The sequence below is a fragment of the Syngnathus scovelli genome, chromosome 12 (assembly GCF_024217435.2).
Source record: "Syngnathus scovelli strain Florida chromosome 12, RoL_Ssco_1.2, whole genome shotgun sequence".
NCBI lineage: Eukaryota > Metazoa > Chordata > Actinopteri > Syngnathiformes > Syngnathidae > Syngnathus > Syngnathus scovelli.
In genome coordinates this window covers 7615447-7628163 of record NC_090858.1, presented here as the reverse complement: position 1 = coordinate 7628163, position 12717 = coordinate 7615447, and the positions used below count along the sequence as shown (strand labels likewise).

The window sequence follows — 12717 nt, the reverse complement described above, 5'->3', positions numbered from 1 at the left end:
TTTTAGAAATTCTGTATCTGGTTTATCTGTCAATAAACATCACTTATGCAATGCTTTTCATAATGAAAGCACTATCTGATCTTAGCTGACATTTCTTTTTTCAGAAATTGAGAAATATGTCTACAAATTGTAGAGTGAAGCTTTGAATCGGTTTTAAGCTCACTCGAACACCACCTGCATACTTTTAACCTGTGGTTCTTGGCACTGAAGGCAAGAATATGGTGAGTTAAGATCTCTTAGAATCGTTTTACATTAGATGTGGTTTGTTTGTCTGTCTGGGACACGAATGATAAGAAAAGGCATGATTTTTGGTGTAAAGACAAATCAACATTCAGGAACATATTTGAATTATGTTGCAAAGATAAGTTATATTTAACAATGATATCTCAACTGAATCGGTCGGTTGACCAAAAAAAATAAACAATGTTGTGGAGACTTTCAAGTTGCACAACCTAGGTCATACAATTTAGAATTTGACCAAACATTCAAGCAGATTATCAACCTTGTAACTAAATTGCACAAAAACAAAATATTTAAATAACTATGATGTATATGCTAAGAGACACATACACAAATTACTACTTTCAAGCATACGTAAACATTTTTAATTTTCTTACCGGCTGCCCATGTGGCCTGCGTCTTTCTCTAATAGAGCAAACATTTCCAAAAGGCTCCACCCCTTTAAATGTCTTACCTGTCTGTGACTAAATGAATCCCACCAGAAACATGAACAAGAGGAAAGGTCCCGCAGTAAACTGAAACCTACACTAACATCTGTCTGAATTTACCCCAAATCCTAAAACATTTATTTTTAAATTAAAGTGGACTGTAGCAACTGGTTTCTAGGTGCACCTGCTGCATTGAACACAATTTGACATCACTGACTGAGGTCAATGTGCATTTCACTAGTTTGCTGCATCTTCTTGTGTCAATCAAAAGTTGATCAGTAAACCAGCATATAGACAGCCACATCTGAATATCCCCTCCCCCTCCCCTCCCCCTGATGTTTGACTCAGTAGACCACATACATGAACCACCGTGCTCCGCCTCACATAATGCCACCAAAGGGAAGTTAAAAGTTCATCCCTCTTAGCGCTAATGTGTTCCTAATGGCTGCTTGTTTAGTTAATTCTCTGTGAACAAGCAAGCTTATTGTCCTGTGACTTCAAGCTAAACCCATTTTCAACATGAAAGGCTTCGGTGATCTTTTAGTACTCCTACAGTGCGTTTACAGCTGTCGAGTTTAACTCCATGATAGCTCACTGGTCATCTGGACAGTTTATGTTTACATCAAGTGTTTTAAGTTTACTATGAAAAATTAAAACCAAGCCAAGCAGGATTTGTTTTATTTCTTTGTGAATTTATATTTTCACTGAATAACTGCATACAATTTTGACAATTAAATGTTGACCGGACGGCTCAGTTGTGAAAGTACAGTTTCTTCATTTTAAATGCATTAAAGAGTACAAAAATAAATCATTTATATCACAATCTTACATATGATGCGTCGATAAGATCGGCATCTCCCAGATTTGAAAACAGTTACACGTGTGTGAATTTATGAACACAGATAGTGGAATATAAACAGAAAAAGAGAGCAGAAAAAAAGGGGTGAGTGAGTTAAAAGAAAAGTAGCTCAGATATAAAGTGCATTTTTATCTGCATGACAGTTAAACCTTTATCTTCAACTGTTTTCATAACTACTAATGCGATTTATGTTACAACTAATTGCTGCACAAATTGTTGAAATCGCTGCCATGTTTCTATTAGAATCCAGCCAAATCAAGCTTGTCATTTTGGGGGGGGGGCTCCATTTATTTATATTTGAATATTTGAAGTAGACTTTATGATACCAGAACATTTCTCATCCATTAAACCTGTATGAGGACTCCAGATGTGATCTTAGTTTCAGTGAATAAAAAAACAAAAGCAGACATGTTGGGGGTCGCATTATCGCAACCGCAGTATTACTGAGGAAATGCTCGAGTCCTTAATTTCATTACAAAAACATCATAATTGGGACTTTTACTAGAATCTTGTATGTTACACCCAGTCTGTGGGGTACCAATAGAAATTCCTAGGGGCCAATTAACTTGAAATATGGGGTACATTTTGGTGAACTGGTTATGTTTTGGGGCACAACAGCCCTCTCCTGAAGAAGTCCATTAACAAAAGAAAAATATGTACATTATAGTTAAGAGAACAAACAGATATAATTGCACTTAGCACAAATAACATATATAGAAACTAAGCGATGGCAGTGGTGGTGGTGATGATGATGATGCAATGATTCTATGCAAGAAACTGCAGCATTGCAGCTCTGCTAAGTGCTCTATAACAAAGCATTGTGATGACTACACAACATATACAGTAAATACTGAATTTATAGAAACAATATATGAATGTGGTGATTCTTCTCAGTGATGGCTCAGAAGGATCTTAGTGGAAATTTTAGTTAACTTGCTTGGACTTTTTCATCCTGGAAGACAAAAGACAAAAAGTTGAACAATGAATGCCTTTATGTTCAGAACTTATTTAGCAACATTGCATAAAAAATGCAGTAGTCCCACATGATGGTTTCAATTAATGAAAAGCATATTGAAAGAGAAACCTGATACACCATAAAAATGTAATGCATTCACTATTTCTATTTTTTGCAAAAACTGGCCTTTTTTTACAACAACCAGACCTACTTTCCATATCATGTGTCCACAGTGGCAACCCTTAGTGACTATTAAGTTTGCTACATTTTACATTCCATCATATTGCTTTGGGTCATAACTTGTAGTTTTCAAGGCAATTCCTGCTCTTTTCATCAATGTACTTTTTAAATGAGGTCAATGACATCACAGTTTCTTCATACTTTAACCTTATTCAAAGTGATACATAGAAGAAATAATGGTCTTGTTTGAGTGCATCATTATAGTCCATTGTGTGCATGTACTATATAGTAGCGCTTGTAAAGTCTCCTGCAGGACCATAATTGGAAACATCAGATCCATTGCAAACCGTTGCTGCCTTACACTCTACGTTGTTGTTATGCTGACGTGCGGTCACACCTCACCGGTGACACACACAAAGCCTGAACTGCTCAAATAGTTTCTGAGACAGACAGACAGACAGACAGACAGACAGACAGACAGACAGACAGACAGACAGACAGACAGACAGACAGTCTGACTGCGCCTCTCATGAATATCTGTCAGTGGGGGTTTAGAAAGTCATCAACTGTCAGCACAGCAAAGTACGATGAGTGACAAACATTACTTTTTCGGCGATGCATGCACCACCGACAAAGATCCACACAGTAATGGTGATGAAGTGCTGCCTCCACCAGTGAAAATTTACATTGAGAGTGTATTCATGGGCGCTTGTGCGCATGTCACAGTTCACAATCGCTTTTGAACACTCCTGCTTATGCTCATAGCTCAATCCCAAATCGCCATGACAAAGTAAACTCTATAAATGACTCCTAACGGACAAGCATAATTTGACTTAATGTTTATCAAGAAACAAGCCCGTTAAGAGGTGCTACTCTTCCAACGATCCATTCAGTACATTTGCATGCGCATTTGACCTTTTGCATTCCGATCTTGCTTACTTTAAATGTCTATAGCGGAGGGAAGCGAATTGGCGGAAAGAACCAGACGGACAAAATTGACATAAGCGTGTTGAGGTCAACTTACTTGTTAATGGCGTTCTTCAGGTACTGCTGCAGCCATCGAATTTCGGGGTTCACGCACACCTCCTTGTTTGTCTTCAGCTTGGCACTATTTACGAGAAGAGAACACGACCAGTGTGAGATGAAAGCTATCAAACAAAGGCAATTAGCACCACAGTGTTAGTTTAGCACGCCAGGCTTCTTCAAACATATGACCTGTCACAGTAAATATTTATACGATATTATACTCTTTTTGAACACATGCAATGGGCATTAAGTAGTTAATTCCAAAACAGGTCAAGACTGGATCACACTGAAGTGGGATCCATACTACAATCAAACCCAGTTTGTGCATTTTTTTATGTAAGTAAGCCAAGATTTCCATATATGCTGTAGCGGAACACAATTACAAGAACAGTTGTGCGCCCACGTTCCAACTGAGTGACACTTCCTTCCGCACGCCTCGGTGGGCTCGCTCTGCCCATGTGTGAGAGCGCGAGTGACAGAGGGGCGTGTGCGCACACATGCATGCCCAACTCTTTTCTCCGCTCTGTCACCTCCTCGAGATTGATGGTGAGAAATGGAGGAACCCTATTAAAACTTTTTAAGAGCGGGGTATAAAACCTCTGAATTTGATAGATCACTGTAGGAATAAGAAAAAAAATACACTCACATGACTTGGAAGGGGCAGTTGGGCGTATGGATGAAGCGGAGTTCTCGTATGTACCCCCTAGGGAGGCTGTTGACCGTTGAACGACAGTAGCATCTCTCCACTAGACTGATAGGCTTGGCTGTAGATCACAGAAATGAACAAGTATGAATAGCTGCTGAAATATATTCCCATTGACATCCTAACAAAATAAATGTATTTAAACAGTGGAGCAAACGGTGACCACAAAAGTGTAGCAAAGCTTTCCCATGAAATCGATACAATTAAACTTAAAATATAGAAGCAACTGTAACTGGCTGGTGGTCAATAACCACAATGTATCCCACCGGACATCTTCTGGATCTCTCATGCATTCCAACACATAATTGAATTACAGTTTAAGAAAATAAATTGAAAATCCCTTTGGGCCGATAAACTATACATAGAACAACTGTAGTGTATTCTTCTACCTGGGTGACAAGTTGATTAATAACATTTTCATCAAATGCTAAATCAGGCCCGATGAGCCTCAAGCCGTTCAATCAATTACAAGAGGTGAGATTTACATTTCAAATTAAAATTAATCAAGTTATTTAATGAGAAAAATCACAACATTGTATCAACATTTAATGAACACATTTGATTAATAAATTCCAGGAATAACAAAAAATGCAATTAATAGTATTTCATTCGTTTTGATAAAGCAAATGCTTGGTGATTACAGAACCCCTTGTGCTCTAAATTCATTGACAATAAATCAAATGTGCAACAACATTATTCTTCATTTTCATGAATTATTTTTGTCCCTGCAAAAATGTGCCAAATAAAACTAATAACTGTTCGGCAGAAAAACAACAATGAACCCAATTTATCCTAGAGTGATAGCAATAAATACACTATAAAATATTAGATGTCAAATAAACCAATTTTGTACATTGCATATCCCGTGTGCTCTCTAAGGGGCTGGAGCCGATCCCAAATGACCTTTGAAACAACATGCTGCACATATATTCATTAAACCCACATGAATCATAAAATGCGATCTTTGCATACAATAAAATGCTTTGAACTGTATTGACCATAAAGTGGCGTTCATATAGGCGCATGAATTTAATAAAGCCTTATTGACAGAAAGGCTGAGTTTTTTTTTTTTTTTTTAATTATTGTTTTCTCAAGGTGCTGCGATTGTTTCACGATGAATGATGATCATGCTTGTACAGCTCAAAATTTCTTGTGCAAACTGCGGTCACGGTTGATTCATGCCAAAAAATAAACCAGGGAACCCAAGCCAAAGTGTTTTGGAAATTGACTTCAATTAAATCAATTCTGTCATTAATACAAGTCTATAAAGTGACATATTACACGTTCTGTATGTGTGTGTTGGGGGGGGGGGGGGGGGCAGAAAGGCAGAAATAAAGCCCCTTGCTAATTATTTTTTACACCTGATCCCCCATTTGCATGTGAAAGAACGCGCAATTTTCTGAAGTCGCCATTCAGACTAGCTGAGGCCGTTTCAATAATGCTGCCTCATTTGGGACTAATTAAAGCGTAAACAACGTGGAAAAACAAATAAACACGTTGATCTGCATAGCGCCAGGGAACTTTCCACAGCCAAGAACCACACACAGACGCGTAACCTCCTACTTTACGCACGTACCACCTCAGACAAAATACATTTTATTTAAAATGCACTTTGCATTTTAAAGAAATGGCTTTTTTAACTCAAGGAAACCCATGTTTTAAATAAAATAATGCAAAATTATATTGCATGGCTGTCCTTTGCGCAGTTTTTTTTTGGGATTGTCACAAAAAATCACTTTACGCACAAATATACAACCATTCTACTGAAGTGATACTGGAATATGAATGAAATTCTATTTTAACATATCTTCTTGTCTTTAAAAATTGCACAGGATCACATATTTAAACAATAAATGGACCATAAATTTGCCAAATTGCATCCATACCTTGCGAAAGTGGCACATGTGCCAGCAGAGTGAGAACAGCCACGACTGCGAGTAACTTCAGGTCCATCGTGGCCAAATGTCAAGGGTAGTTGGTCCTGCTCAGAGTAAATCCAAAGGAGTTGTGAAGGACCAAGCGGCAGCTGCGCGCAGTTAAATTGCGCATCACGCTCCAGTCACGCTTTGAAAGCGAGAGAAAATCCCATTTCCGGTGAAGACGTCAAAATAAAATCCACCCTCAAGCTACTCAAGAAGTTAATTGCCAGCGGAAGCAATATTAGTGAAGAGTTGTAAAACATGAGCACCAAAGAAAATATATTACAATCGATCATTTTTTTTGCAGGAAGCTGTTTTATTTTTGTATTCTAGATACCCCAACTTCCTCCCACTGCCCCACATTAAAAAAAAGAATATGCATGTTAAGTGAATTAAAAAACATTGTCTCAACTTTATGAGTCATAAAATTTGAAGAATAAAACTAATTTCCGAGAAACAAAGTGCAATATATAATACAATCCTTATTTATTGGGAAAAAAATGAAATAAGAAATAAAACATAATTTATTTGGGGGCAAGCCAAGATATTAAGTCATAATTGTATGACATTAGTCATAAATGTAAGACAAACAAAATCTGCATTTTGCCAAACGCAAAGAATGCTGCTCATGGGCCGAAACATGAAAGCAACATGTTTATTTCCATCATGTATGTTGAGAAAAAGCAGGAGACGTTTTGACGCGCAAGTTTGTTTTTAGTCATAGTTTGTCTTGTCTCAGGGTCTTCATTAGGCCAAATTAATTTAAACTTAAGCGTGTAACAGGAGCCGATTCACACAAGGTGAAGTGTTCAGTTACATTGAGCGACTGTCTCAAAAAATAGACAAGGGGGGGATGAAGAAAAAACACCCGTGCTGCAACGCAAACACGAACCCCCCAAGACTGTATGCGTGAGAGTGCACTGCTACTCTGTTTGAGGGAATCTCTAAACAATTTCTCAGACACAGCCTGCTGTACACTCCAGATGAAGAAGTCTGTGTGTGTACGTGTGTGTGTGCATGTTGCTGCTGCCAGTATCATTAGAGTCTTTAACAGGTTACAGATGTGAAGTCTGTTTCCAGACACTTGACTTTCATCTTCAGAGCAAACACTCAAGAGTATACATGAGGGCTTGTGTATTACCTCAATAAAATGTGTGTGGTGAGTTTATTCCTAATGGGGAGATCTGGGATGAAAATATAAATGAGATTTGGCTTTTGAGTTGAGTTTCACAATGTGGAGTCCGGTGTTGCCAAAACTCCAACACGCAACCCAAAATCACACAGGCGTGGTGGTTTGTAATGTCAGTAATGTTGTGCATGTCAATCTAAGGCTGCATTTGCGCTGCATCACTCAAATGAAACAAAGTCAGATTTTTTGCTCAGGCGGCACAATTTGAATTTAGATGATGGTAGCGTTTACAAAAGTATAATTGCTAGGGAAATATAAAACTCTACTTGGCACTTGATAGTTTGAGGTTGTCTGTATTTTGCATTTCAAACTGGGAAGAAGCCATGGAGACAGACCGGTGGGATGGTGAGGAAGAACACAGCAGCAGCATCAACTGACAGTTGAATGGAAATGTGTTGACTTATCTCACAGGCTACAATAGAAAGCTGCGGACATATATACATGTTTCTATTCTTTTGTCAAGAACATGCAAACAAAGCAAAAGGGAATATTTTCACTCAGTAAACACGATGAATGGACATTAGAATATTATCTATATAGCAAAATTTAATTTATATTGTTGGGGTGACTGGTTGGTGTGATGTTGCATAAGCTGTAAATTGAACTGTCTTCCCGGTATTAAACACTCACTTCTTGTCCTTGCTAGGGTTTCGTGTAAATAGTTTGATGACCTCTTCAAAGTGAAAAGGACACTGCAACTGTGGTTGTGTGACAACATATTTGCGCACTGTGAATTCTTTTTTAGTTTGTATGTGACATGATGGTGGTCTGCCCCTTAAGTATTTGTTTTTAGATTTGACAGTGTCAAGTTCTGTTGCCAATCTGGTTGTGTGTTTCAGGAGGTCTCACTCCAGGGGTCCATCTCCTGTTCTTTGCATCAGTCATGCACTCTTGCTGTACTTTAGATGCGGCGCCATGAGACTGCTTCTGAATCCAAGTGTAAAACACATGGGGATTTTCTGTCTGGCTGTCAAAACAGCAGCTGTCCTGGGGATTATTTTGGGGGAAAAATGTTTTTATTGACGGTTTATCTCAAGCAGTTCCGACCCATTTGTTTCTCTTAAAAGCCGCTACAACTGACATTTTCAAGGCTTCACTATAATGCGTTGTTTACATGGCAACGGCCAAAAGTCGGAAAGTATTTTTTCCCTACAAGTGTTTTAACTTTTTGGAAACAATTCAAGTAAGCAAAATCAGCCCTTTTTATATACACTCAATTAAACATTTTAAAAAAGCAGCCTTGACACGCATGCCAGACAATTTAGTAAAGTGACAATAACATGTGCACCATCTGATTGTCCTCCCAGACTTTCTCTGAAATCACTTCCTACATAGGTATGGGTTTAAAATTGATTTATGTGCTTATATGACTCCGTTAGACACATTAGCATAGTTTTTTTTTTTTTGCAAGAGCATTTAAAACACTTTGTGGTCTACCATGTTTGTTTTGGCTGTGATGCGCACACACATACACATACACCAACAAGATAACCATTTGAACCATTTTCAAGATGATTTCAAATGGTCTCATGCAAGCAGCCCATAAATTGGAGATCAATTATCTGTTTTTAGTTATTTGACAGTGCACGAGTAATGGACCATCTAACTAATCTTCCAAGAGAGAGCGAGGGGGTGGGGGTCTATGGATGGCTGGACGTGTTGAAACGGAGTTGCCAATTTCCCCAGATCAGGCTGCGCTTTGAGACCACCACACAGGCAAGCAGTCTCAGTGGGGGTCCACCCTTTCCTCCATTGAGTTTTTGGAGGCTGAGGGCCTGCTGGCAGAGCCTTTGTCTGATTTCCTCTCCATCCTCCAGAGAAGCACGATCCCTCCACCTTCACGTTGCCATATGGACCAACTCAATGGCCTATCCACTCACTATTGAGCAATTGATGTTGAAACAAAAGAGGAACAATAATTTACATAATAGCTTTGCAGGCATCCAAAATGAACTCTGTTTTGTGTAAACCGGAAAACTTGTGATTTGAAGTGGATGGTAAACAATATTATGACTAACCATTAATAACTACCAACGCAAAAATTCCAATCAGTAACAGCAGATTGAAATGAATGAAATCTGTGCTTTCAATGGTAATCGAGTTAAGGCTGAAACCAAGCTGGGTTTCATGGAGTTCAACACCTGGCGCTGTTTGGCCAACTTTTCAGCTGCTCTCCAGGGTGACCCTCAGGAAAAGCCCTAAGACACCTTAAGGTTGAAGGTTTGAGAAGTTGAATGGACTTTTTTTGAAGTCAAGATGATTGGGTGATATACGATCGACTTTTAAAATGGAAGGAATGTTTTGCTGTACAGTATATCTTCTTGAACTTGCCGGAATGTTTCGCATTGGTTCAAAGGGGATCTGTCAGACGTTCGTGCAGCATTTGGAAAGCTTAAATAGAAAGTCTTTCAGGATCTCATAAAGACAATTCATCATTTAAATTTTAAAAAAGGAACTGGTGGACAATTGGGTAGCTGTTCATTTGTTTTGGCGCCACCGAATGTTTAAGCAAAGAGTTTATATTTTTTGTGTCATTCCATACTCCGATACATTTATAGGAGCAACATGTGGAGCATGTTAACATCTCACCATTCATTTATTGCTTTGTGTCAACGGTAGATGACATGTTGTCCGAGTCATCGATCTGGATTTATCGTCAAACTGATATGTGGCTCAGCCATCTTTCCTGCGAGATACTCAAACAGGTGAAGCAGTGCCAGAAACAGCTGAAAATCTCAAAGACATAAATCACTAGACAGGCTTGCTAGTTAAGTACGTAAACACACATCAGAAATAACAATCATCGGAAGCGATGCAAGCGCACTGTAATGATTACTTATCTTATCGATCAATATAAAAATATGCAGTGTGGATGCGATTAATCTTTGTCTTTAAAAAAAAAAAACCTCAATTTATCATCACTTTCCCATGAATTCATGTGAGAGAAAAAAAGTATCCTGGCTCTTATTTCTGGCTCAAGACACCATCACTAAAAATGTATCAATGTTAACAATAATAGCGTGCATGTTGAGCTGTCTGTGTCGAATCCCCGGAAAGTCCAACAAGCATTTTGGAATTCATATTAAAAGCTCATCAAATGCTGCTTTTCAGCTTGGACACATCATACACGATCTCACGCTGATCGTTCATCATGGAGTCGTTACAAGGTGCAGAAAGCATTTCCCTCCACCAGGTCCCTCCTTTCCCTTTGTCACTCTTGTTTTGGGACAACCCCCGATGTCTTTCTATTCTCAGTCTTCTGCTGAGCCGTAACAAAACAGCTGCTGTCTCTTTACAACTTTTCCATGGCCAGGTCACAACATAAAACACTGAAAGGGGGCTTTTAAAGTGAGAGTTGAAGCTACAGCTGTCAGTCAAAATGACAGAGAGGTTGAACATGAAAGCCACAAACAAGCAAATAAAGGTTGCCATTAAGGGACGTTGGTCTGTAGCTGTAATCAAATTGTAATTCATCACAAGGAGGAAATGACAAGAGCTGCAAAGCAAAGACAAGATATTGTTACATGCTATTAATCCTGATTGACTGCTTTTAAGTCTCCCAGTCAGGAAACGTGTGATTTTTCATGGTGCAGGTCCCTTTTGAATGTTTTTGGAGTTATCACACATGGACACGGGTGCACCTAAAATAACTTAACCTGCATTAGTAAATATATGTTTGCTTCATGTGTTCACTTTCTTCGAGTGTTGTTCAAGGAGCAAAGGAGTGATGACGAGAGAAAAAAAATACCAAGCAACTAAGGACAAACCTGGAGTCTGAGATGTTTGGGGCAATCAGAGAAAAGAGATGTAGAAGACTACTAGTGAGAGAAATGATCGGCCTGCTAAAGGTCTGTTTGTGGAGCTGGCTTTGATTAGAAGCCGCAACCACGCTCTGTTCCTCATTACTGAGAATGTGAAGCCACCAGAGAAACTGCCACTCTTTAAAATGAGCTGGACTACTTTTGCCCTCTTCGGCTCATTCCTATCATCCATCATCCATCCATCAACAGCTTCTGACCATATATAATAGCGCCATCTTGAGACGCTTAATCAATGAGTTGGACGTCAATTGACAACAAATGACCAAAGAAACATTCCAACACCTTGTAGAAAATCTTTCCAGCTGAGAAAGCTGTTATAGATGTAATGGGGGGGAACAACTCACTCACATCTTTAAATTTTTACTTCCTTGAGGTATGATGGAAGGGTTTCCCGATATTTTGGTATTTCGCACCAAAACTGATATAATCAGGGCGAGGCAGTGACTTTTATTATGCCACAGGCAGGTCATTGTAATTTTATTTTATTATTTCATCTGGATCTAATTGTTCTGCCTGTCACTGACATAAATGAATCACAGTCTCATCATATGATTTTAGTGTGAGATCATTTTGATACATAATTAACTATTCAGTGACTGCCTCACGTCTTCTGAATAGGCACTTCATCCCCTCAGAAGGCATCCAATGTTTGACTACAGGATGAAAGCAATCATTCTGAACAATGTTGTATTGCTTTGCTGTGACCTTTCCCGCCAGAAGAACAAGTGGACTGAACCCATGCTGGCAAAAAAAGACCTCCACTGCCGTCCAATCCCCCTGCAGGGGTTCCTGCATTCATTTCATCAGAGTTTCCCTCAATTTGTCAACTGTCTGTGATAATGCTGTTCATTCTTGGGATCTGTCAGAACTCAGAGACACAAGTCACTGTTTGACCTCTTCTCACAAACACAAGCCCAAAATATGTTCTTCCTAATCATGCATAAAATTCCTTCAGTATTCTTTCAGCAGGGAATATCGGCAGTATTTTATTTTAATAGCAGTAATGCGTAATGAAAAGTTTTACATGAAAAAATAAAGTTTATATAATGAACTATGCTGCGACGGTGTTATTGGAGACATCCACATTAAATGTACATTAAAAATGTCAGTCACCCACGTAACTCTCACACTTGAATGCACACATGGTCAACCCAATAATGGGTGGTCTTTCAAGCTGCTGCATTAACCGCTTTGAGTCTTTTAATTTTCCCCTCAAGGGGTCTGCTCAGTTGAGCAAGGCGAACTTTTCAGGTTTTAAAGGTCATAAAGCACCTTGTCAAATGGCCAGATACATACACACAAGCACACTTTGTTAAGGTTTTGTAGAAATATTCTGGTATTTTATTTATCATGTTAATATATATTTTGTGTGTATTTTTTTATTATTAACTTTTTAA

The 12717-nt window shown here is 38.7% G+C and overlaps 1 protein-coding gene across 1 annotated transcript; it reads right to left on the bottom strand.

Moving 5' to 3' along the window:
• Positions 1–1330: 1330 nt before the first annotated feature.
• cxcl12a (chemokine (C-X-C motif) ligand 12a (stromal cell-derived factor 1)) lies at positions 1331–6439 on the bottom strand. Its single transcript, XM_049736075.1, has 4 exons — positions 6278–6439; positions 4335–4452; positions 3687–3770; positions 1331–2479 (listed from the first exon to the last, which is right to left on the bottom strand). Exons 1-4 carry the CDS (start codon positions 6342–6344, stop codon positions 2452–2454), a joined length of 297 nt encoding a protein of 98 aa, XP_049592032.1. The 5' UTR covers positions 6345–6439; the 3' UTR covers positions 1331–2451.
• Between the last annotated feature and the right edge of the window lie 6278 nt (positions 6440–12717).

Bases quoted from the DNA above. Each gene is read 5' to 3' on its own strand.
- cxcl12a (XM_049736075.1), bottom strand. From the start codon at position 6,344: ATGGACCTGAAGTTACTCGCAGTCGTGGCTGTTCTCACTCTGCTGGCA. The intron at 4,453-6,277 runs GTATGGATGCAA...TGTGATCTACAG, and splicing joins ACATGTGCCACTTTCGCAAG to CCAAGCCTATCAGTCTAGTG. The intron at 3,771-4,334 runs GTGAGTGTATTT...TCTCGTAAATAG, and splicing joins AACTGCCCCTTCCAAGTCAT to TGCCAAGCTGAAGACAAACA.